We start from the raw sequence: 27,941 nt of genomic DNA, 5'->3' as shown, positions 1-27,941 counted from the left end.
ATGGTGCTAGGTAAGTGTACCCAGCACCATTTAGTGGGAACCAAGAGTCCTCTTGAACTTGAAGGAAGAACCTGAAGGAAGTGGCTGAGAAAGGAAATGCCCTGAAACCTGAACCTGCTGACACAACACGGCTCTGCATAAGAAAATGGATGAAATTGGACTTTAACAGGCACCCAAGAAATGACTATTTAGTGCTCTACCTTGCATTTTTCTGATTTTTCTTTTGTCTTAAAGAAGGACATTTCTGTCCCAAGGGGAACTGCAATATTGACATCAAGAGATGAGTTATTGATTGAAAAAGGAGGACAATGAGACGTTTGACACGCATTAGACCGCAGCAAGCGCCAAATGCATAAGAAATTAGACGTGTATATGGTATGTTTCAGGGAATGTTTGGATTCCTTGAAGATTTGGAAGTTTTGTAGGCATGTCAATCTAAAGAGGATGACGTGGGATCAAGTCTCCCTCATGTTTCAAGTGATACATCACTACTTTGTTCTAACGCTTTACATTATATGTACAGATAATGAGATTGCATCCCGCTCTGAATTCAAGGGATGATGACATCAATATGAAATAACGCCGGCCTTCCCGCGGCTTTGATGTATGTTCCGCATTTTCATGCCTAAAGTGTCATTCAGTGGGTCAAATCCCTGCTGTTTCCACCTTATCTTCTCCACGGTGTGCAAGATGTCGACGTGGGTTCTGAAGAGCTGATCGCTGTCACGGAGAATAAAAGAAGCCACATGGCTGAGAGGCTCGTGGGACGTTATGCGGACGACATCAGTGACGATAGCGACATACGATGCGACCCGCTTAGCTGCCGGGCTAATGCGGACGCAACATGTAAGTGGGCACCCAGCGTGAGACAGGAGGGGAATTCACCGACGCGCGGCTCCTCCGCCACTGCTGCCGTTAACATTAGCATTGTTCACACATCCTCTCATCTTAGGTCGCTTCCACACCCCTCCCCCCACCCAACCCTCCAACCCCTTCCTCCTCCTCCTCGTCCTCCTCTACCCTCTGCCTGCGTCCTCTCTTTCCTGTTCTCGCTGCGGTGTTGCTATAGCGACAGAGAAATGTGGGAATACCTCCGTCCTTCAGAGCTCAGGGAGACAGACGGAGATTGAGATGGTTGAGGGAAGGAGACAAGGGAAGGAAGCGTGGAAAATAATCAAAAGACAGAAGGGGTGTGGCTGAGTGGACATCACATCCCGCCACTTCTCACTCCAACCGTTTGGCATCTCACACTCGCCCCCACACACCTGATACACACGCTACAGATGTCACGCTTTAAAAGTGGCTACCAGTAGGGGGCGTTGTTCTGCCACTGTGCAGCGCAGCCGTGGCGTAACTTCAGGCCCTTCCTTACGTACGCCATTTGTTTGACAATCCATGTGTTCTGGATGTCTCCATTTGTAGTGAGGCTACTGTTTCCATGACAACGGCCGGCCTAAAATAGCACTCTGCTTTTCTTCCTCTCTCTCTCTCTCTCTCTCTCTCTCTCTCTCTTTTCTCCTCACAACATACTCATAACTGTTCGTTCCTTGATACCGCTAATCGCCATTCGTTATACGGACTGAAACATATGTAAAACCACACCCACTTCTCTCTCTCTCCATCACTCACTCTCACTCTCACGCGCACGTGCACACACACACACACACACACACACACACACACACACACACACACACACACACACACACACACACACACACACACACACACACACACACCTTCTCCTCCCCGCCCCTTATCTCCCATTTTCAGTCTATCGGTCGCCCTGCGACCGATTCTGTAAACATGCATCAATCTCCGCGTTGCTATGGCGACGGTCTTGAAAATCGCTGCAATTATTTCAGCAAAGACAAAAACACTCGAGCCACTTGGGGAAGAGGGGAGGGGAAGAACAGAGAGGAGGAGCTGCGACTACGTACTGTACATGCATGCTGAGTGACCCTTCAGTGAACTGTGGCGTTTTCTGCAGCAGTTGTGCACACGTGTCCTTTAGTCCTCATGTGATGCTGTGTGCACGCACTGTATGCAGACTGTCAGATTGATGCAAGTGGACTCGCTGACCCATTTGTACAGGTGTGCCACTCTTTGAAGTGAGTTTACTGCACACAGCTGAAGGAGGCCTGCAGGGAAAGACTTCTGCAGAAACAGTGCAAAGTTTGTTTTCTTTTTTTAAATTAATTTATTAATCAATTAGCAAAAAAAGAATCCACAATTGTGTATAATGTGCCAATGTCCGAACATTCCATTTTAATACAATAATTAAGTTAATGTAACTCAAACTTTGAAAAAAGTTATAGTCACTCATCTCCATTAATTAAATCAAAAATGAATTGTTGCTATAACAACTCAGTTCCTTTAAGTGCATTTAAAATATTGGGGGATTTAAGTGGTGGTGATGTATTTCCAGTGCATTCCATTCACTCATTTTAATTCACTTTATACCATTATAAAAAACTGTTCAAAAAAGTTAATGGGCTGCGATTTAGCATTTTTCATTCTGTTGCAGTCCTTTTTTATTTTATTTTTTTAGAAAGCAGATTACTGTTAACAAGTAAACCAAAGAATGCATCCAAAAATTTAATCCAAAATGTAATGCAAATTTTTTTAGGCAGAAACTGTCACTTTTTAATTGAAAAACATAAACTAGATTTACATAAGTTTAATTAACTATAAATAGTTAAGCTACTAAAATGTTAACAATTACAATTTTCAACAATTACATTTTGAAAATTATTTCATTTAAATTCAAATGGTTGAAGGCAATCGGTTTCCTCAACTAACTCATTAGGTTTTACAGTGTGTTAATTAAATGTGTTTCTGTAGAGATGCATGTAAAAAAAAAAAAGCCAGATCTTATCACCTTGGGTTGTGCAAGTTGTTTTTTTTTAAATTAGGTAGAAAAATGTGGTGTTGGGAGCATTACATGAATACATACAGCACTGTGCAAAAGTTTTAGACATAAAAATGTCATGTTTGATTGTTTTTTAAAATTGGCATGCCAAAAAATATAACTTGAAATATATAAACATCCCATCAAAATTCAAATGTGAGATTTTTCTCATCTCATTAAAGCACAGTGACACTTTTCCTTTGATAATTATAGATTCACAGAGACACGTGTTCAGCACATTGTGCAAATATTATTATATTTATTTTGTGTGTTAGCGAAGATGCAAGAGCAGGTTATTGTTTTCACCGGTGTGTGTGTGTGTGTGTCTGTGATGGGGCACCATAACTCAAAACAGGTTTCCTTCAGACTTGGTGGGAATACTTCTTGCATACAAGTAGTATTGAATATCCAGAGGTGATTAGATTTTGGAGTAGTTTGTTCAAAGGTCAAAGGTCAAAGAAGACATAGCCCAAAAACATCTTTATTTTGTATATCCCAACAACCAAGACATCCAGATGGATCCAAAAATGCAGGGGATATTACTTGCATAGATATCGAGAGGTGATTTGATTTTGAAGTTGGCCAAAGGTCAAAGGTGAAGGTCAAGGTAAACATTGTTTCAATATCTCATCAACCAAGAAGTGTAGATGGCTGATCTGAAGCAGATATTCATCATCAAAAATATTGGTGATTGATTGGTATGAATGATCTCATAATGACGTCGCACAGAAGTCATGTGATAAAGTCATACATAGTCAAAAACACCATTACATGTATACTGACTTGTGCCCGTATGTCGTGGTCTGTCGCGCACGCAGGGTGCATCAGCCCTCTGATGTCTTTCATTATCAATAAATTTTAACAGCAAAACAAAATTAGATGCGAAAGTACTTTTATTTTTTTAGGTGATCTGCAGTTGATAAGAAAAACAGGTCACGTTATCAGGTGAGTTTTTATGACACTTGGTTTCTGACTGATAACTGGAAGACAGACAAACAGGCATAACATTAGGACCTCAATTTTGTTGGTGTAGTTAAATCCACAACAAAAAAATGAGAGTGATTGAGGCACTTTTGATTAAGATATAATGCAAAATGTACACCAAATGGGCTTTTCAATATTAAATTCAGCCTCTGGCATGTTGGAACGGGGCGATGGCCTATGTCGCCCCTGGCCGATCGAAAGGGAGTCGGGTTCAGATCCCCGAATCTGGAGTGGTGGAGAGGGGCGCCGCGAGGCGTCCAGTGCGGCGACGCAAGCGATCCCGGAGAAGCTGGCGGGAGCCCCGGGGAAAGTTTTCTTTTCTTTGTGAAGGGCAGGGCGCCCTGGAATGGGTTCGCCCCGAGAGAGGGGTCCGTGCCCTGGAAAGCGTTACGGTTCCGGCGGCGTCCGGTGAGCTCTCGCTGGCACTTGAAAATCCGGGGGAGAGGGTGTAAATCTCGTGCCAGGCTGTACCCATATCCGCAGCAGGTTTCCAAGGTGAAATTCAAATGTCCACAAAATCCACAATCCAGATCAGATCCAGATTTGTCAGGTGATAGTGAGTGCCAGTCTGCACCTCACGTTCAAATATGAGAGTGAATGGGGTACGTTTGATTAAGATATAAAGTAAAAATATACATTAAATGGGGTTTTCAATGTTAAATGGTCACAAAATCTGTAATCTGGATCAGATCCTGATCAAACTTTGTCAGTCAATAAAGGATACCATCCTACATAATACCTTCAAATATGAAAGAAATTCAAAAGAAACTCTGTATAGAAAGGACCAGGTCTGATTGGAACCTGGGGACTTTCTCACTGAAAGGCAACAGTACTACCCATTAATTTAAAACAGCAAACACAATGGGCCCTATCTTGCAAATCTGTGATGCATTGTCTACAGTGCATAACACAAAAGCATTTAGGGAGTGTGCAACCTCACTTTGCTGCTCAAAGGGAAAGTAATGCAATCACAAAATAACATTGGATTTGTTGAGTTAGTGGGTGTGTTTTGGACTTGAAACCAACCAATCAGAGTGTCACATGCCATCTCTTTAGCAAGCACAGTGCAGCATCAACCTTAGGTGCTGTTATTGTAAATGGGCACCAAAGTAAGAAGCTTTCTGATGAATTAACAGGTGAACTTCAACACAAAATCCAGTTATGTAAGGTGTACGTGAATATTGCATTGTATATATTCCAGAACAGATAGTGTTGGCATTTGCCCCACCCACTGCTCCTGGGGGAGTTTTAAGTATCTCAGAGTCTTGTTCACGAGCGGGAGTAAGTTGGAGCATGAGATCAATAGACAGATTGGGGTGCATCTGATGATTTGCGGACGTTGTACTGGACCATCGTGGTGAACAAAGAGTTGAGCCAGAAGTTGGGAGCAATCAACAGCAGGGACCAAAGTCATCAGAAAACTCTGGGAACTAACTACTGACAAAGGAGCACAAGTTTGTGGCGATCACTTCATTAACAGACACTTGTGTTGTAGCGCACTTGTGTTGTCTGCCGGGTGCAAGATAGAGCCCTGCAGATTGTAAAATGAAAACTATAGAGTGCCTAAAAGATTTGCATAATACTGTCCATGCAGAAATGATTATGATGGCAGTCAGATGAATATACATGCCATGCTAGATTAGCATGTAGTTGTTACAATGGCGGCTATGAATCTTGTATATTGCACGTTGTGATCGTGCTCCTCCACATCTATGGCAGAAGTCGCCCTCTTAATGTCTTGATTATGATGCACCTCCCTACACCCACTTTCATCAAACATTCAGCACTCTCAGTTTACCCGCCGCCGTTGGCCCGCCCCAAACGAGCCATTTATTTGTGTAGCTAATGAGGATGTTAGGCCAAATCATGGAAGTCTGTGCCAGCAATGTGATACACTGCTGCATCAGGAAATTAAACCTCCTCACAGATGAAGTTCCACTTAAAACTTAAAACAAACAAACAAACAAACAAACAAACAAAAAACTTATCATGTATCTGCTGCAGAATCAGATGATTTCACCATTGGCCACCTTCAACATATGATGTCAGTGCTGTATAATTTTACACTCTTTGCACTTGCTAATCCTGTTGCATCCCGTAAAGCTGCTTTGATACTAACACATACTTACATGTGTGCAGAGTAAGGGAAAACATTGCAGGCCCTGTAATTTTGTGGACAAACCCATGGCGGATGACATAGTAAGTTATAATGAGTGTTTATGACCCTAGGCCATTGTGTCATGTGTGTAAGCGCGCCTTTATGCACACAGCTGTACAGTTTAAGAAACCAGGTGGTTGTTCTGCATGCCCATTATAAAACATGTATGCTCAATGCAAACGGCGATCAAAGTGACTGAGAGACCAAATGTGTTTCCTTCACATCCAAATCTGACATGAGTGTGTCACAGAGGGCTGTCCTGTCATTGGTGGTACTGGTACAGTTACTCGGATGCAGGTCAACATCTAGAAATGTGAAGAGGAGAGGCGTGTGGTCAGGTGAGAAGGCCTTAAAAACATCGCCTCCTTTACTCACTGGGTATGACGATACGAGATGCACCGCAGTCAGGTATTGGTGAATATGTGTGGTGCAGCCTGCTGAGGTGAGTGGATACGTTTGATGATATGATCTGCTCCATTCGGACGGTTTTTAAATGAAGCATAGGCGATGTTCACATTGCTAGCTGAAGTAACCTGAAAGAGATTATTTGCAAGATCAGAATTTCTATCAGTCAAGATAGTTCACACTTGTTTTTTTTATTATTTAAATTAACTTATTTAAACTTAAATTTTTTAAATTAATGCAAGATGCCATGGCTGAAGCTGATGCAGAAAATGTTTTGAATTCCTGTTTTCTGTTTTTTTTTTTTTCACCTCTGTAAATCTTTGTAAAAACCTTGTAACTGTTAGAATGGCCTAAGCAGTGGGTCACCCATTTGAGTCTGGTCTGCTTGAGGTTTCTTCCTCATTATCATCAAAGGGTGTTTTTCCTTACCACTGTCGCCTGTGTGCTTGCTCTAGGGGTTGGTAAGGTTAGACCTTACTTGTGTGACGCACCTTGAGGCAGCTTTGTTGTGATTTGGTGCTATATAAATGCAATAAACTGAATTGAATTGAATTAAATCAAATGCTATGTACCTTAACACGGGTTCTCAGTTGAAGATCAGATGCAAATTAGAGTAAATCTGGGTAACACTTTACTTGAAGGTATCATCATAATAGTGACATGACACTGTCATAACTGTTACATGACAGTCATGAAGGTGTCATAAACATTATGTCAATGTCATAAATGTTTATGACTGCTGTATTAAGTGTCATTTGGTTTTTATGATGACAAATTGACATTTGACATTTTTTGGGTTGTCTTGGTTATAACAGCTTGACTTTAATCAAAGTTGTCTTTGGACTTTTTGGTCTTCGGTTGTATACCAGCTTGTCAACTTGTCATTACAAAAACTGAATGACACTTAATGACAGCAATCGTAAACGTTTATGACATTGACATAATGTTTATGACACGTTCATGAAAGTGTCATGTAACAGTTATAACGATACCTTCAAGTAAAGTGTTACCTAAATCTGTATCTCATCTAACTGTAGGATCACAAGCAGATATGAAACAAACAAAACAGACCTGCTGTGTTTGCATAATTCAGAAAATGTCAGAGCTGAGTTTTAATTATTTATTTATTTTTCAGTACACAAGTGGCCCGAATCTGATACGGAATTAAAATAAAAAAAAAAAAAAAAAAATAAAAAAAATCACACTTACTGTGTTCACATTGATCATAACATGTTAAAACTAGAAGCACTCAAAGAGCACAAACCTCTGCCAAGGCCATAGGATCACTGACATCACATGGAATAATACCCTTTGGCAAAGAGACTTATTCCACGTCGTTTCATGCATCTACCATCATGTTTCAGATTTAGTGGTTAACCCTTTGTGGTCCAAGGGCATTTTTTGGACAGTTCACTCGCCTGACATAAATGTTTTATTATTGCTGTTAACAGCTCTCCCTGCATCCCACAATTAAGTTTTATGTCTCTTTTTTTTTCAGGAAAACCTGTACTTTCAAAATATATATGCTATGGTTGTGTTGTATAAGTGTAATAAAGGTTTACAATCAGAAATAAGAAAGGAAAAAGTAAAGCAGAAAATAATTTGTTTATAATAATTTAATAATTTGTTATGTTGTAACTTAATTTTTGTTCACACTTTGTGATCTGTCTTCATGAAGTTAGACGCAAAAATGTTAAAATTGGCCCAATCCTGCAATGATAAATAATCCTTAAAAAAATTTACTGGATTCGGATCGTGTTCTGGATCATTACCAAAATTTAATGACTTCTAAGTTAGGCCACGATACACCCATGGTAAAAATTTAATTGAAATCCGTTGAGGATTTTTTGAGTAATCCTGCTAACAAACCAACCAACCAACAACCAAACGGACACGACCGAAAACATAACCTCCTTGGCGGAGGTAAAAACAAACCAAAAACAAACAAGGAAAAACCCCTTAAATTAATTCATACAAGGTGAACACAAAAACAGTCCTTGGTTTCAAATATTTATAATATCAAAAGTCACATTTTACAATGTCGGTATCAACAGTTGCAGAAACTCACCAAATTTTTTTCTCTTTTGCAGGTTTTTCTTCTTCAAAATTGTAAAATTACTCATCTGACTTTTGATATTATAAATATTTGAAACCAAGGAGTGTTTTTGTGTTCACCCTGTATATTTAGCCAACAATGTGAACATTGCAATGGAGCAACATAGAATCAGTGGTTCAAATTTTGATTTAAATTGATTAAGAAAATAGAAGACAAAAAAATCTTCATAGAATTAAATTTTAAATCAGAAACATTTACAAAATCTATTCATTTTACAATTATGTAATTTAAGATTAGCCATGTAGATATTGTTGTTGTTGTTGTTGTTGATGATAATAATATGCAATATAATTTCTTCTTCTTCTACTTATTATTATATTTTTTGCCCAAAGGCTACAAGTCTAAATGAAGATTGATGCTTGGAACCATATTTTTCACCATTTACACTCCTCTCTTATTGCAGTGTGCGTGTGTTTTTGTGTGTGTGTCTTGTTATTTCTGTTATATCACCAGGGACATTTTGTATATAGGAGGATATAATCAACAAGTCAAAAAAGATGTGGACATTCCGGACGAATTTGTGCTGTCTATTTGTTTTTTCTTGTATCTACTCGACTGAATGCAGGATGCTGAAGTTTGTCGTAGCCGTAAGTATAATAAAAACTTTCAGTTCCACACAGACATACAGTAGTGTTGAGAATAATAGTAGTACTATGTGACTAAAAAGATTAATCCAGGTTTTGAGTATATTTCTTATTGTTACATGGGAAACAAGGTACCAGTAGATTCAGTAGATTCTCACAAATCCAACAAGACCAAGCATTCATGATATGCACACTCTTAAGGCTATGAAATTGGGCTATTAGTAAAAAAAAGTAGAAAAGGGGGTGTTCACAATAATAGTAGCATCTGCTGTTGACGCTACAAACTCAAAACTATTATGTTCAAACTGCTTTTTTTTTAGCAATCCTGTGAATCACTAAACTAGTATTTAATTGTATAACCACAGTTTTTCATGATTTCTTCACATCTGCGAGGCATTCATTTTGTTGGTTTGGAACCAGGATTTTGCTCGTTTACTAGTGTGCTTGGGGTCATTGTCTTGTTGAAACACCCATTTCAAGGGCATGTCCTCTTCAGCATAAGGCAACATGACCTCTTCAAGTATTTTGACATATCCAAACTGATCCATGATACGTGGTATGCGATATATAGGCCCAACACCATAGTAGGAGAAACATGCCCATATCATGATGCTTGCACCACCATGCTTCACTGTCTTCACTGTGAACTGTGGCTTGAATTCAGTTTCACAAACTGTCCGTGGCCCTTGGGCACATAAAGAACAATTTTACTCTCATCAGTCCACAAAATATTCCTCCGTTTCTCTTTAGACCAGTTGATGTGTTCTTTGGCAAATTGTAACCTCTTCTGCACGTGTCTCTTATTTAACAGAGGGACTTTGCAGGGGATTCTTGCAAATAAATTAGCTTCACACAGGCGTCTTCTAACTGTCACAGCACTTACAGGTAACTCCAGACTGTCCTTGATCATCCTGGAGCTGATCAATGGGTGAGCCTTTGCCATTCTGGTTATTCTTCTATCCATTTTGATGGTTGTTTTCCATTTTCTTCCACATGTCTGTTTTTTTTTTTTTTTTTGTCCATTTTAAAGCATTGGAGATCATTGTAGATGAACAGCCTATAATTTTTTGCACCTGTGTATAAGTTTTCCCCTCTCCAATCAACTTTTTAATCAAACTACGCTGTTCTTCTGAACAATGTCTTGAACGTCCCATTTTCCTCAGGCTTTCAAAGGGAAAAGCATGTTCAACAGGTGCTGGCTTCATCCTTAAATAGGGGACACCTGATTCACACCTGTTTGTTCTACAAAATTGACGAACTCACTGACTGAATGCCACACTACTATTATTGTGAACACCCCCTTTTCTACTTTTTTTTTTTACTAATAGCCCAATTTCATAGCCTTAAGAGTGTGCATATCATGAATGCTTGGTCTTGTTGGATTTGTGAGAATCTACTGAATCTACTGGTACCTTGTATCCCATGTAACAATAAGAAATATACTCAAAACCTGGATTAATCTTTTAGCCACATAGCACTACTATTATTCTCAACACTACTGTATGTGATATTTTCATGTCAAAGGATTTACGCATAATATAAGATGATTACATAATACACGGCAGCATTATTCCTATGTTGGAGATCAGATTGTGGAGAGCAGAGTGTCACGTTTCTGCATATTGTTGCTTTATTAATGATTACACTCTATTTCTTGCTCGGATAGCATTAGAAAATTTACAAATATTGACAAAGGATTAGCTTGAGCCTTGACTCCAGCAGTGTCATACATATCTCTCGGAGACAGCACAGCTTTGTTCGTAAACCTCTTTGCATATCTCCCCAGTGGAGTACAGTACAGTGAGAAATAAGACTGATGGGTTTAAGTGAAAATCATGCTTTTCTCATGATATGACAAAGCTGATTTTTGTTATCCGTTTTACACAATATGTCTGTTATATCGCTGTTTCCCACTTTTTATTACTTACTTATATATTGATATTAGAGAATCACAACTCTATCTGTTGCTCTTCAGTCAGTATGCAACCCCAAATCAGAAAAAAATGGTTATGGTATGGAACATGCAAATAAAACAAACAAACAAACAAACAAACAAACAAACAAACAAACAAACAAACAAATAAACAACCCTGCAGAAATTCTTACATTTGCTTTGACTTCTATTTCATTGCAGACAGCATGTGCCCACTATAGTAATTAAGCTAATAAACAAACAAACAAACAAACAAATAATCATGTTATTTCAAATGACCAATGTCAACAGGTGATTGTTACAAAAGCAGTATCCACAAAAGAAAGTTTGAGGAGCGAAGATTTGCAGAGGATCTCCCATTTGTCAATAAATTTGTAAGAAACTATAGAAATGTTTAAAAGTTCCTCAAAGAAAGACTGGAAGGGATTTGCATATTTCTCCTTCTTCTGTGCACAATATCATTAAATGAATCAAGGAATCTGGAAGAATTTCATGCCAAAGTCACAAAAGCACAAGATGTGTTGTTGTATTTATATTTGTATTTACTTTTTGCAAATTGTTTCCTACTTCTTCTTTTGATACTACGTGTGCTCTTACCCTGCGTGCTACTGTCCAGTGCTGCTGCAACCTCACATTCCCTGAGGGAGTCTTCCCAAGGGATTAATAAAGTTCTGTCTAATCTAATCTAAGGCTAAAATGAATAACTCTGATTTCCGATCTCTCAAACAGCACTACACCAAGACCCATCGTTCATCAATAGCTGATATAACCACATGGGCAAAGGATTAACAACAAGCTAACTACACAAAACATGAAATATTTTGGGTTCATATTGTCTACAATGAAAAGCAAGTCAAAGTGAATGTAAGAAACACTGTGTTTGTTTGATTTTATTTATTTGTTATTTATGTGTTTGTTTTTGTTGTTGGTTTGTTTTTTGCATTTTCAAAACCTTCCCAACTTTTTTCTACTTTGGATTTGTCCTTGCACATTGACCATTTAACTGACTTATCTAACTTATGTAAAAAGGTTTACTGAGTACTGGCTCATAGTTTGATTCAAAAGAATAGCCTATAGTCATCTAAGAAATAACTGGAACATATTTAAATAACTGGCACTTGGGTAGAACACAAATATGTAACATTGCAACTGTAAACTTAAACTGTTTGATAAAATAATTAATCTTAATCTGTTGTTACACAACTACATTTAATAAGCATATTTTTGAGACATCTTTATAATATATAGGTAAGCTAGCATGGAGCGGCATTCTAGCAACTGGGCTAAGCTTACTAGCAAGTGAGTACATCCCGCCACTGGAAAAAAGTGTATTTGTACAATTGCTTTCTTGTGATACAAATCATTTATCTATTTTTACACTTCGGTGGAGTCAAATTGAGAAAAGTAGACATGACTATTTAATATGATAAACTAGAATGGAGTATATTGTAGTAAGTTCATGGCAGCTAGCTAGCTAAGATATTGTGCAGCTATACATGTGGAAGAAGTGCAGTTGGTGTTGTCTTACATATAAATGATTATTTTTACAGCCATGTTTCATAAAAGAAGAAGAAGAAAAAATGAAAAACATTACATCTAAGCTTCAGTCTTGCATTCAATCACTGGTGTTGCAACACACAAGAAACCTGTCACTTCTTCAGAGTCGTCATTGGTGTCCTCACCATCGGAGTGATTTGGACGGGTTCATGTGTCCATTCTTTGACTTGTTTAAAGAAAACTGGCTGTAAAAGTGGTGATTTTTATGAACAATAACCAAAGCGGCCATAATATAGCACAGCAGTCTCGTTTGAAACCTGCGTGGGATTTGTGCACTTATGGGAACCTCGGCTACTTCATTTACTTCACACGGAAAAATGGTGTCCTGTTTTGTTTTTGGCTGCAGTCACCAACGCAGTCGTGAAAAGTGTTTTTTTTTTTTTTTTTGGTTCCCAGTGGAGAAGGGAAGACGCGGCACATGGGAGACGTCGTGTCGGTGTTAGCCTACACAGCTAACCAGAGTAGCTACGTTCTCTCGCCAGCAAAACCGCCTCGGCATGTTTGTGCTCCTGTGCAACACATGTCCACTTTATTATAGCGTCGTCACTTTTTCATTGCATTTTCACTTTGTTTACATGTAATTTGCCCAAAAACTCAGAGAAAATCCCGTATTTTTTTCCCTGGAAGTAGAGAAAATTAGTAGAGAAATTACGTCATATGCGTAATATTTTACCACTTTAGCACCTGTCCTCAATTGACACTGCGCTGCCCAATTGCTGAATAGTTAATGCAATATTTTTGATAAACCCTTTGAATTAAAGCTAAAAATCTGAACCACAAGCACATTTTTTCATCGTTTGTGTGCAGAGACAAATCACAATTGTGTCACTGTCCAAATATTTATGGACTTGACTCTGACTCAAAAGCCTCTGTTATTTAGGACATTGTTGCTTGCGCCTTAAGTAAACCCGGCCCTACAACACAGAAAAGAATGCAAGTACACGTAAAGGTCTTAATAGCTTCGTTTGAATCCGCATCCCAGTCTGGACAAGATGTTTTGCGTCATGTCACTTTGAAAACAGGTGATTTTCTCTGACAGCCTTGAGTTTGTTGCCATGGTTGTGTCAAGTGTTTGTGTTTGAGGTTTTACACCTAGTGTGGTGCAAACAGGAGTGAATCAGATGTTTGAATAATCAGTTTAGTCATCTTGAGTGTTATGTCACTGCTCAAGAATAAGCAGTCAGTCCTCCGTGTCATTATCGCACCAAAGACTGAAGGCTTTGTGTGCGTATGATGACATTAAAGTAGACCCTTTGTCTCAAATCCACACTGAGCTGGTGGGATCATGTCTGAAGCTTATGTGACCTCAGCTGGATGACTTTTCAGGTGTTTCGACATGGCGATCGTTCGCCTATTGAGTCGTATCCCAGAGATCCTCATGGAGAAGACGTGTGGGCTCAGGGCTTTGGACAACTGACTGAGGTATTGTGTGCAGTCTGCAGAGTCTGGCTGTCACCAAAGACAATACATACGTAAATATACTCAACGCAAAATAGCAGTGCAACACTTTTGGTTTTGTTCTTATTTTTCAAAAGCTGAGGTAAATGTTCTTTTTCCTACACGTTTGTTCAGAAATCAGAGATGTTTGTATTTTCCATGACTTCTCCACTGTCCCTCGGCCAATTTCCATCAAGCATGGTGTATGGAAGACGGGTGAATTACCTGAAAGGAGTTGTTGTCGCAAAGGTCAAGGTTATCAGGGTGTAAAGTCAAAACTTTAATTTTTTTTCGTCACTCCAATCACCACCAAATGACACACATATGTAGGTGGGTTCTGGAATTGCCCATGCGAGATCAAATTTGCCAAAGATCAATCCTTGGGATCAAAGACTTTGGGCTCACAAGTCAAAACATAGGGTTTTTCAGTCAAATTTGCACCAAACTTGGCATGCATATGGATGTGGGTTCTCCAGTTGCACATTAGAGGTCAAATTTCCCAAAGTTCTATTTGTTGGTTTACTCTTCCCAGGTTCTTTTGCTGATTAATACCAACAAAACTTGGTATGTCAGTGAAGGTTGACCCCAAAATTACCCTTAAAGAATTCATTTTGTCAAAGGTTAGCATCAAAGAATTAGATTTTCAACCCAGTTTGGACCAGATGTGGTCCACAGGTAGATTCCAAATTTGCCCTGGCAAGGCCAACCAGAGGTCAAACATTTGGGTGAATTTCAAAAGCTATATTCTTATAGCACAGTCTTTATGACTGCAACCCAGTCTCATGCCAGTTTGTGATGGTATCACGAAAAGTGTTTTAATCTATTAGTTTGTGATAATGTCGCGAAGTATGAAGACATTAATTTGAGATGGTATCACAAAATTTGGAGTGATGCAGAGGAGGCATGGGGTTATGGTTAGGATGGTGGTTAAGGTTAGGTTTAGGCTAGAGTTAGGGGTAGGGTTAAAAATATTAAAATAAACATGGCCACGTCACAAAAATATGACTGGGCTGATTCCTCATGCAGTATTGCCTAGGGCAGTGGTGTCCAAACTATTCCAGAAAGGGCCGAGAGGGTGCAGGTTTTCTTTGCAGCCACTGATTAACATCACTTTGAGCAGGTGGGATGAGTTCATCAATGAAATCACCTGCTGAAGTCAGTGGCTGCAAAGAAAACCTGCACCCTCTCGGCCCTTTCTGGAATAGTTTGGACACCACTGGCCTAGGGTGTTAAAATCCATGTCAGTGAGCACACCACCTTATCCCTCCACCCATCAGCTCTGGCAGATCAAGATGCCAATTAAGCAGCATGATTATTGCACAGACATGACTTAAACTGGTCACTCCAAAATGTGTTCACTAACATATATTTTTGAGAACATTTGAGAGAAATAACCCCATAGAGATGGTGGGTGAGAGGAGGATGTTATCTAAGCTAACATCAATAATGGACAGCCCCTCTCACCCCTTGCATGAGACTGTGGGAGCCTTAATCAGCTCCTTCAGTAACAGACTGCTAGTGCAAAACAGAACACCTTCGTAGGTCATTTATTCCAACTGCAGTCAGACTGTATACAGCATAATACCTCAAAATGTTTCTAGCACCATAATCACCTGGTGATTTTGCACAATCAGCTACACCCACCGCCACCTTTTGTACTTTATTACATGCACAGCTGTGCAATTTATCCTGTGCAATAACTTTACCATATATATATACATATTTATACTTATACTCACTATATTCTGTTTTTCACTTAATCTGTTCACATCAGTATTTATGCAACCACAAGCAAACATTGCAATATACATTAGTCACCTTTCTTTAATGCAAATATTTTTCTTTTTCTTTACTACTGTATGACTTTTGCTGCTGCAACAAGTGATTTTCTCCGCTGTGGGATCAATAAAGTTGATCTTATCTTAATAATCTTGTTTTGCGCACAAAGGAACTCTTACGTTTATAATATCAATGCATAAAAATGGGAATGAAAACAAAAGCATTGCATTTCTATTTTTGTCCACTTTATATGTGTTGCAGCAGCACACACAGCCTGTGTTGATTTAGAATGACATTTATTAATGTGGTGTGATTTTGTTGTTCACCGGATCACTGTGCGCTGTTGTTCGTTAACAGTATCAACCATCTTCCTTTCAGCTGGGCATGAAGCAGCAGTTTGACCTCGGCCAGTTTCTCAGGAGGCGCTACGGAAACTTCCTCAATGATGACTATGACAACAAAGAGGTGCATGTTTAATTTGTTTTTAGATTGTGGCTGGGTGAAATCCCAGGTGCAGCTGTGTGTGCATGTCCCCACTCAGACAGACCACGTCGGCATGAGGTCAGCCACTGTCTGTAATGGCTGTAAGCGCGTACAGTGACTTAATGAGCAATGTGCCACGGCGATGAAGCAGCCGTAATGTGCTGCAATCTGTGTACTGATGTCACTCCAGAGCTCCTGTTTTTCTTCAGTGTGGCCTCTCTTTGCATCACCCCCATACAGGATATGATTCATACTGCATTATTCCACATTTGCCGCCTTCCTTTTCTGTTTATTTTCTTTTACTGAACTAGCGCTTTCAGCATCCTTGCCTCATCCTGAAAAAACAAAACAAAACATGCAATTACCACAAACCAGAGCTGGGACGAAGTCACCATCAAGTCACTCTCAAGTTACCAATCAGCAAGTTCCATGTTAAGTCTCAAGCCATAATGACCACCAATTGTTTGCAAGCTGACTTGAGACTTGCAGATTGATGACTTGAGAATAACTTGACAGTGACTTCATCCCACTTCTGCCACAAATGTGACGACTCTTCTCAGTACCCCTCGTCTACGATTTGGTGCCCAAGTCTCACTCAAGTTGTGCCGTGCTTCTCCCTGCCCTGTCATGTTTGCTTAAATTTGACAAAACCGGGGGAAAAAAGAATAATTCTTGGCATCACAGGAACATCCACCTCATCACTGTGTGCAAAAACCTGACGCAGTCTGACAGAGAGATACAGATGAGCGAAGGCTGATGTCAGAAGAAATCACGCTATGCCCCCCAACGTCCGTTTGAATATCTTCTGACTCTCCTCGTAATCACACTGAGGGAATACCTCACATGATTTTGATCGCATTTTTTTTTTAAATATTGCATTTAAAAAGGGAATCAGCAGGAAAAGGTTTCCTACACCATAGAACCTGTTGTGTAACAAACCCTTCTCCACTCCAAGTCCTGATTTTGATATCAAAATTTTCACTATTTTCCTTCTACATAGAAATGTGAAAATTTAGCTTTGATGCAATTTCAGTAGTTTATGATTTATAAGACTTTTTTTCCACGTTGTACAGAAAACATTCAGAACATTCCAACAGAGTGACAAGTGGAGGTCATTATGTGTGCAACGGACTAATATTATTCATGTGATTCTAACATTCTGAACATCTAGTTGTCTGTTGTACTTCTTAAATAATTGCTTTGAATGGGCTTTTCTTTATTTTCTCCTGCATTTTTCACACTTTGTTGGGTTGATGTGCTTTACTCTTGTGGAGAAGGTGTTCCAGCTGGATACCCACGGTTAACCCACCCCTGTTGTTCCGGGCTTGGAACCAGCACCAGTGTGGACGGAACCAGCAGCAATTCAGAGTTGTGTATCTTTTTCAAAGACATGCCGGTTCAATTGAATTGAATTGAATTCACTCATCACTCACTCATCTTCAACCACTTACCCAGGATTGGATTGTGGGTGAACATCTCCAGCAGGGGACTCCAAACAAACTTCCCTTTCCTGGGCCACATTCAGTTTATACAGCGCCAAGCTATAATGTGGCATTTCAAAATGCTGTAAGTAAGTACACTACTACTGACTGACTACACTTTAGCCACTCTGTGAGCAAACAAAATGACAAACGTGCGAAGGAAAAGCTATCTATATATATAGGAAGAAACCTTTAAGAGACCAGACTCAGTGGAGTTGCCATCTGCTATGGCCATTTCAACAAGACCAAACAAAAAGCAGAGCACAAGATTGCCAGAAATTGCAATGATAGAAATGTTACACCTAAAAACCAGATAGAGTCCAGTGTTCACAATGACAGGATGAAAAGATAACCACGAGGCAAAGACAAGCCTTAAGTTTCTGCTACTAGCCTATAAAATTGTTCACGGACTGGCACCTCCCTACTTAGCTGACCTTATTAAACCCTATGTACCAGCCCGGCTTTGCGTTCTCAAGGTGCAGGACTACTTTGTGTCTCTAGGGTGAATAAAAAGTCTGCGGGTCACAGAGCTTTCTCTTACTGTCCCCCTGTTCTGTGGAATGATCTCCCTACGTCATAAAACAGATTCTGTAGAGACTTTAATGTCCAGACTTAAGACGCACTTACTGTATTTTCCCTTTTGTATGGCTAGCATACTGGTACAGTATGTTTTTATGCTTTTTACTCTTTTAATTCATTTTATTAGTAAACAGAGCATGCTGCGGCCTCAACTTTATCAAAATTCTGGGTCTTTTAGTGAAGCTTAGGGCTAGTGGCCGGCGATCACCTTAGTATTTCTTCTGGTTTTCTTGTTGCTTAATGCTGACAAATTACCAGAGGTGGGACAAAGTCAACGTCAAGTCGTGAATAGGCAAGTCTCAAGTCCCAAGTCAAAAGTCTCAACTGAAGTCTCAAGTCAGCTTGCACCAATTGGTGGTCATTATGACTTGGGACTTGACTTGAGAGTGACTTGCTGGTGACTTAGTCTCACCTCTGCAAATTACACTGTATTTGTTGTCTTTCTGATGCTTAATTCTGCTTTTTTTGTTTGTTTGTTTTGTGAATTATTTTGTAATTTATGTCTGTCAATGGCCCAAGCAGAGGGTCACCCCTTGAGTCTGGTCTGCTTGAGGTTTCTTTCTCAGAGGGAGTTTTTCTTACCACTGTTGCTCTGGGGGTTGGTAAGGTTAGCCCTTACTTGTATGAAGCACCTTGAGGCAACCTTGTTGTGATATGGCGCTATATAAATGAAAGTAAATTGAAATAAATTGACAAGCACCCTCCCTACAATGGACCGGCAACCTGTTCAGGGTATACCCTGCCTCTCACCTAATGCTCACTGGATAGGCGCCAAATGAATGAATGAATGGCTGAATTCACACCCTCCATGTTTCCAACAGATATATGTGCGGAGCACAGACTACGACCGCACTCTGATGAGCGCCCAGGCCTGCCTCGCTGGGATGTTTCTGCCATCCAGACGACCACCTCCAATTGCGCCCCAGTTACTGTGGCGGCCTATTCCCGTGCACACCATCCCCAGGTCTCAGGACAAGGTGGGCTACTGAGCCACATGAGTATTTCCTCTCCATGCCACACCAAACAGAACCTTCTTGAAGTTAAGTTCTTTCTCTGAGCTCCATATGGTTCTTTTCTCCTCATGTCACACTGCAGATATTCCCCACACTTTTTAAGCCTCAGAAATGCATCTACACCCACTAGATTTGTAAATTAATGCAACAAATATTGTTCTGTTGCTTTGGATTTCTGCAGCTGTTGAAGTCTCCTGGGAAAGATTGCCCAAGATTGAAAGCACTGATGACCGAGACCTTTGAGAGTGCACCCTACCAGACTTACCTCAAGGCTCACAAGGTAAGATATATGCTGAACGACTGGCAACACAAATCATTGGGCGAATTGTTGATTAAATCATTAACTGTAAAACGACTGCATATCTGTGTGAATTAATCTGTTATCAGATTGTTTCTGGACACCCCAAAAATGTGCATAATAATACCTCACTTACTCCGACTGAACCTGAGATGGGTGACGCTTTGACACAACAGATAGGTTGAGCCCCAGATGATTTCCTAATCTTCTTCACACTTCTTGGTTTGAACGCAAATTGTGAAGGCATGACATTCCCACTTTTGGACTACCCCCCTCCCCCCCCAACCATGGTGTGTTTCATAGAATAAAATAATGGATTTTATTACTGCAGGTATGATTAAAATTATGATATAACAGCCCTGGATGCAGGCATACCTCTGTAAGACATCTTCTAAAGATCTGGAGATCAAAAATAGATCTTCCCGCAGGCTTCTAACATCCAGCCTGTCGAGGACTTCCTGGACTTGACTGTTTTCATGTTTCTGGGTCCTCTGCCTTTGAGATTAGGAGATATCTGGGAAGGCCTCATGATGTCACTGGATAGAGTCATTTGTGGACATTTCTAATGTCTTTGCAGGAGAATAAAGGTCCAGGTCTTTCAGGTCCTTGCGCTTCCTCTCTTACTGTAGGGTTGCAATTTAATCAAATCTTTATTTACCCAGGTTAGTCGTGTTGAAATTGAGATCTCTTTTGCAAGGAGACCTGGACAATTGTAAAGCTTCCAATCCACCTAACCTGCATGTCTTTAAATGTGGGAGGAAACCGGAGCACCCGGAGGAAACCCACGTAAACATGGTGGACAACATGCAAACTCCACACAGAAAGGCCACAGGTGGGACTCGAACCTGTGACAGTGCTAACCACTAAGTCACTGTGCTCTCATGTGCTGCCTGACATTTTGGCCATGTGGCACATTCTCTGGGAAGGATCCAGCACACGTATCTCAGTGTTGAGGACCCCATTGGCTGAAGAAAGCCAAGGGGACACCCATGTTTCACCTGGCTGCTGCAGATAAATGGCCTGGATGGACCAGTGGTCTACTTAGGTGGTTGTCCGTAGTGTGGCAGGTGCAGCGACACAGTGTCCTATATTATTAATTACTGTCCTCTTACTCATCCTCAGCATCTGTTCAATGATGCGTTCACAGTCCAGTTGTGTTAAAGTCATACCATCACTTTAACGTGACTCATGCCCCGGTTAACACTGAAAACATTTTCCTAAACGTTTATGACGCAAAATCAGCTTTGCCCTCAACTTTCTGTCTTTTTTCTTCTATTTATCACTGCAGTGATTTGTAACCGAGTTAACTTTGAGAACCGTACATATGTATAAAGCGGTGAACTCATACACTCCACAGCTGTCGGTGCCGACGTTATCGTCACCTCACGGATGTGTCACTTATGCCATAGACATCATGTCCTCAGTGATTTTCTCAGGCACGGTGACTCTGGCACAAAAGCTGCACAGCGCAATTTCTCACACATTCTCAGAGACACTAATTAACGGTTTCAGTGGAATTAGATTAAGAATTACAATGAAAAGGTTTTAATTAAACCGAGTCCCATGTGCTGCCTCTTAAAGCGGTGTACACCAGCAGAAAAAGGGCCTCCTGGACTGAATTTTTATCACCCTCTGCTGGAAGCAAAGAACCTGCAAATTTAAATCAGGATAGGACGGTGCCATTACATCATCTTTTATACTAAATTTCTTGTGACCTAGGTTTAAAACGTCAGTGCACAAAAATCTAATCAGCACACATTATACTGGAGCTAAAGGGTCCTATTTTTAATTTTAGTCATAACATTGTGGGATAAAAAAAAACATTTGGATTCATTCAAATTCCGTTGTTTGCTGACATCACTTTCATTATTTCTTCACCATGCAGCAGTTTGGTGGAGGAAGTTTCTAACCACACACCGGCTACGCCCCTTCCAAACTGGTTGGGAAAAAAAATATGGAGGTCTACGATACTTTACATGTCAGGTATGGTCCACTTTTAATGCAACAGTGCTTACAAAATTTGAAAAAACAAAAATATTAAATATATTGCAAACTATTTATTAAGCCCAGAATGCAAATTATACAATGACAACATTGGTCAACTAATGTCAGGTAAACGTCAGTTCTAGCTAGATAAAGTGAGATGTTGACTTCAAAGAGATGGTAAAAAGACTACAAGAGACAGCAAGCTTGTGGTTTACAATACGAGGGTTCCCCGAAAAGTACTTTAGAAATTTAAGCTATTATTATTATTATTATTATTATTATTATTATTATTATTATTATTATTATTATATTATTATTATTAGTATTATGTATTATCTGCAATCTTGTAAAAGAAACTACAGCAATTTTTGTGTCAACATTCAGTTTTTGGATGAAAATTGATTATTGTATGTGGAATCCACTACCTTTCTCTTTTAATAACTTTACATTTGAGAAGTGGTTTAAATAACTGTGTTCTTCTGATTGAAAGTGAATATTTATCGCTATAATATTTACATTTATGAGCTTTAAACAAGAGTGGAAGTTCGCTTTGAGTTAGTGGAAGTTAGCATCCATGCTAACGTCTGTAAAATGTCTTCTAAAACACTCCAGAGGTGTTATCAGGTTACAAAAACAGAGTTTCCAGTTTTATAAGTGTTTATTTTTTGCTAGCTTTACATATATTTGACAAAAAGGTGATATTTAAACACAAATGAAGTAGTTAGCAGGTAGCTAGACCAGGAAGGGATGTTATCACGCTAACATCTGCTAAATGTCTTGTAAATCACTCCACAGGTGTTACCAGGTTACAAAAACAGCATCTCCAGTTTTACAAGTGTTTATTTATCAGTAGCTTTTACATATATATGATAAAGGTGTTACATTTAGTCCAAAAATGAAGCGAAGTTAGCAGCTAGCAACACCAGGACGTGATGTCACCACACTAACATCCATGAGATCATACTATAAAAACAGGAACAGAATGCGACTTTTTAACTTCTTAAAATACATCCAGGTTAGCCATCTTTGAACTTGTCCAAGGTTGTGTCCCAAAAAAATGTTCCTTGTGAATTTGAAGACTGTGGCAGTAATAGGACAGGAGGTTATGCTGAGCACAGACAGACGGATAGGCGGACGGACGCTTAAGTTCTTCGCAGTACCCGATGGCTATATTTTATGGCCTCAGGTAAAAATGAGAGTTCCCAAATATGCTCACTAGCCAAGGGCGCAATTTAGAACTAGAAATTGGGGAGGGACAAAGTGCGAGGCCAACGGTTTCTAGATAAGCTCAGAATGCATCTGACCATCCAGAACAGTAATTTTAAGGTTTTCATAAGACCATAAAGTGGAACACCATTGACTTATACTATTTGAAACTGTGGATATAAGTACGTACGTTATTGTGAGAATAGCCAGCATTGATTTTATTAACATCCTGGTGTAAATAAGGTATCACCACATGTGTAGAACTCAAAAAGAATGATAGGTTGAGTTTTCTTTAAAAAAAAACAACTGCAATGTGGTAAAATGTATTCATAAATATGAAAGAACAGGCTCTTAATAATTATTAACTATTGCATACTGTATTTTTTTTCTCAAGATTTGTTTTTGCATAAGTTTGAAAAAACAACAGCTCATACATTAGGATAAATTACTTATCATGAATTTAATTTCGAAGTGGCACTAATGACAACACTCATACTGAACATAATTTCGTTTGCATAGACTGATTTTGGAGATCAAGCAATAATTGCAGATGGGTTTTCTGAGGCCCCAGATAGCTTTTCTGATTTCCTTTTCTAACTTTCCATGAATTTAGGTACATTAGCATATGGTCCACTGATACTTATGTGTAGACACTAGTCCCTAGAGGCAACTATTTTTGGCTTCAAATGTGGGCAAATGCAGTCCCAGAAATTCCAAATGTGACAAACAAGAAACAGGTGTTGTAACAAGTCAATGCTGCTAAAAATACAAACTGCAGAAACAAGATACTATTCTGACATGGTTTTGCACATAAGACTGACATGGTTTGCCATAAGACGTGGCATAGCATGTTTCAAGTACACACATTATATGTCAGAAGGTGGGGGGAGACATAGCAGGTTCTGTCTCCCCCGGTTGAAAAGGTGTGGGGGGGCATGTCCCCCTATCCCCCACCAAATTGTGCCCATGTCACTAGCCTAGCAACCAATAGTCAGTTTATCGGGGAGCAACCATTGATTCCTCTTATTTTCTTCAGTCTTTCCGACCCACTTTAAAATTATGATAGACGGCATCAATATGTCCATTTTGGGCTACTGTATAAACATGGCGGTGCAACATGGCATCCATGAGCAGGCCCCCTCCTATGTAGCTATGAAGGGCTCATTCTAAGCTTATGAAAACCCACTGATTCATTGTTGCAGGTAAATTATACACTAATTAACAAATACCTATGAATGCTATATTCCATTTCTAGAAATAACTAACCCTAATTCGTACACGCTGTAGCTTTAAGCTTGGGGATGGCTGCCTTAGTACAACCCCTGTGAACTCTCATTTTCCCTTTGGAATTTGAAATCAACCAATAGGAAAGTCCAATGAAAGAGGTTTGCAGCGGTTCAAAACGAGCTGGAGTTTTACAACAGCGACTTAATGGGACTCTGAAGATAATCAACCAATAATTGCGCCCGACAGCTAAATAACGTTGCTGAGCCAGCGCCTTCCAGCGGCTGAATAAGCGGCGCCTTTGTACTATCTGCATTGTGTAGTTTATAAATGCTTCAGGACGCTGTGTGCTCAACATAAAGAGTCAAACAAAGAGGGAAGACACAGACCTGCTTTCCTCAACATATCTGCGGAAAACTAGAAGGGGTAGAAACACTGGAGTATAATATTATACCAACAGTATCACATGAATACAACCACATATTGAAATGATAATTAAAGCATTATGAGATGGGTGGATTCTGGGCTAAGTTGAATACACTCATTCACACTTACAAATTGAGCATCTGTTATCTTCAGAGCGCCACTAAAAATACCCCGTGCAATACAAATGATGAAATACAGATATTTAAACCCATTCGTTGTGCTTCGCGCGTTGTGTAATATGAGTATTAGCGCGGGGGGCCGATAATGAATGTTGTTTTCCTGGTGTAGAGGATCCATAACTTGACTCTCCCGCACTGGGCTACCCAACGCGTTCTGGACACTCTGAAGAAAATTGCATCCTTCGAGGTTACGTACAGCATCCTGAGTCACAAGCGGAAGGAGAAGGCCAGACTCTCGGGAGGTGAGGATTCACATTAGGAGCAATTCATTTCAGTCGCTGTTGTTTGAAAAATGTTATGAGAATAAAAGGTCTGTGAATATCTAATGTTGCCGCTGCACTTTACCTCGACTGAGCCGGTGTAAAGTGCTGGGTCAGGCCTCACAAAAGCATATTAGCACATATTAACTAATAGGACAACGATAATTACAGGGCTAAGACGAGATGTTCAATAAGGTCAAGGGGATTGTGGTGATGTCTGAGTAAATTTCATTTGCATCGTTGACACTATGCTAATTTGCCAGGGGTGCTACTGAATGCCATCGTGAAGAATTTCTCCAAGGCTGTGGAGCAAGGCAGCACACTCAAGTTCATCATGTACTCGGCTGTATGTTTTTAGTTTTTTTGTAATGTTTGACAATGCACTCATAAATGGATCTTTGGATGAACTCAATTCAATTATGTGCAGGATTTCCATCTAATCAATATATGTAGACCCAACTCAAATAAAAGACATCCATGCAAGATAATGTAATTTAATTTAGTTGGGACTATATATATTTTTAGATGGAATCAAATCCAATGAGTCAACTTTTTGCATGTATAACTCAACAAATGACTCATTGGATGAACTGAATTCAATTATGTGCAGGATTTCCATCTAATAAATATATGTAGACCCAACTCAAATAAAACACATCCATGCAAGATAATTTAGTTTAGTTGAGATTACATATATTTATTAGATGGAATCAAATCCAGTGAGTCAGTTTTTTGAGTGTATCATTCAAACAAATGGCTCTTTGGATGAACTCAATTCAATTATGTGCAGGATTTACATATAATAAATATATGTAGACCCAACTCAAATAAAAGACAGCCATGCAAGATAATGTAATTTAATTTAGTTGGGACTATATATATTTTTAGATGGAATCAAATCCAATGAGTCAAATTTTTTGCGTTTATCACTCAAACAAATGACTCATTGAATGCAAGATAATTTAGTTTAGTTAGGATTACATATATTTATTAGATGGAATCAAATCCAGTGAGTCGGTTTTTTGAGTGTATCATTCAAACAAATGGCTCTTTGGATGAACTCAATTCAATTATGTGCAGGATTTACATATAATAAATATATGAAGACCCAACTCAAATAAACACATCCATGCAAGAAATGTAATTTAATTTAGTTGGGACTACATATATTATTAGATGGAATCAAATCCAATGAGTCAGTTTTTTGAGTGTATCACTCAAACAAATAACTCACTGGATGAACTCAATTATGTGCAGGATTTCCATCTAATAAATATATGTAGACCCAACTCAAATAAAAGACAGCCATGCAAGATAATGTAATTTAATTTAGTTGGGACTATATATATTTTTAGATGGAATCAAATCCAATGAGTCATTTTTTTGCGTTTATCACCAAACAAATGACTCATTGGATGAACTCAATTCAATTATGTGCAGGATTTCCATCTAATAAATATATGTAGACCCAACTCAAATAAAACCATCCATGCAAGATAATTTAGTTTAGTTAGGATTACATATATTTATTAGATGGAATCAAATCCAGTGAGTCAGTTTTTTGAGTGTATCATTCAAACAAATGGCTCTTTGGATGAACTTAATTCAATTATGTGCAGGATTTACATATAATAAATATATGAAGACCCAACTCAAATAAACACATCCATGCAAGAATGTAATTTAATTTAGTTGGGACTACATATATTTATTAGATGGAATCAAATCCAATGAGTCAGTTTTTTGAGTGTATCACTCAACAAATAACTCACTGGATAACTCAATTCAGTTATGTGCAGGATTTCCATCTCATAAATATATGTAGTCCCACTTAATTAAATTACATTTCTTGTATGGATGGGGTTTTATTTGAGTTGGGACTACATATATTTATTAGATGGAATCAAATCCAGTGAGTCATTTTTTGAGTGTATCACTCAAACAAATGGGTCCTTAGATGAACTCAATTCAGTTATGTGCAGGATTTCCATCTAATAAATATATGTAGACCCACTCAAATAAACACATCCATTCAAGATAATTTAGTTTAGTTGGGACTACATATATTTATTAGATGGAATCAAATCCAATGAGTCAGTTTTTTGAGTGTACTACTCAGACTACATATATTATTAGATGGAATCCTGCACATAATTGAATTGAGTTCATCCATTGCATCTGTTTTTGAGTGTGTGGATGCAAGTATGCATGTGTAATTTGTATCTAAAAAAGTGTGTTCTTGTTCTAGCACGACTCCACTCTGATCACCCTGCAGGCAGCTCTGGATGTCTACAACGGCTTTCTTCCTCCTTACGCTGCCTGCCAACTCTTTGAGTTCTACCAAGAGTATGACGGGTAACGCCTCCGGCGTTATTTAATATTCTTTTTTTTCTTTCCCTCTCTCTTTGCATAATTGCCTGTATGTAGGTCAGATGGACAAAATACACCACATTTTGAGTAATTGCGTCCCCGGCGCTGTAAAGCCACACTGAGCCAGTTAAATCCTTTTCACGGTAAAACAAAAATCTGGCTGCAATCCACAATGAAATGTTGAGATAAGCACATGATGAGACAAATGTGGTTTATGTAACACTTACTACAAAATGTGTGTCATCTCATTGTGTTCACCCTAATAATTCCCCAGATCCTATTCACTGGAAATGTACTATCGGAACGACTCCTGGCGTGACCCGTTCCCCAACCCGGTGCCGGGATGCAAAGGGCTGAACCCATGCCCTTTGTCCGTGTTCACTGAGCTGCTGCGGGATTGATGGTGGACGACTGGGAGGCCGAGTGTGGGCTCAGAACAAAGTGGTCAAGTACAGGTAGAGAAAATGTACAACTCTTACAGTGTTTGCGTTTTTCCTCTAATTGTGTCAGGCTGGAATATTTTCATTCTGTTATTTTCTCCTCAGGTGTCGTAACAGCTCTTGCAGTGGCTG

At 39.3% G+C, this 27,941-nt stretch overlaps 1 protein-coding gene across 1 annotated transcript; it reads left to right on the top strand.

Annotated features, from left to right (window-relative positions):
• LOC117530603 (testicular acid phosphatase homolog) lies at positions 1-27,770 on the top strand. Its single transcript, XM_034193490.1, has 12 exons — positions 1-10; positions 691-846; positions 953-1,190; positions 9,140-9,161; positions 13,975-14,070; positions 16,243-16,329; positions 19,229-19,384; positions 19,602-19,700; positions 24,849-24,981; positions 25,263-25,345; positions 27,248-27,354; positions 27,644-27,770. Exons 1-12 carry the CDS (start codon positions 1-3, stop codon positions 27,768-27,770), a joined length of 1,314 nt encoding a protein of 437 aa, XP_034049381.1.
• Positions 27,771-27,941: the final 171 nt, after the last annotated feature.

This window comes from Thalassophryne amazonica, chromosome 18, assembly GCF_902500255.1.
Source record: "Thalassophryne amazonica chromosome 18, fThaAma1.1, whole genome shotgun sequence".
NCBI lineage: Eukaryota > Metazoa > Chordata > Actinopteri > Batrachoidiformes > Batrachoididae > Thalassophryne > Thalassophryne amazonica.
Note: the sequence above shows the minus strand (reverse complement) of the source record. Positions and strands in the feature narration are given on the sequence as shown.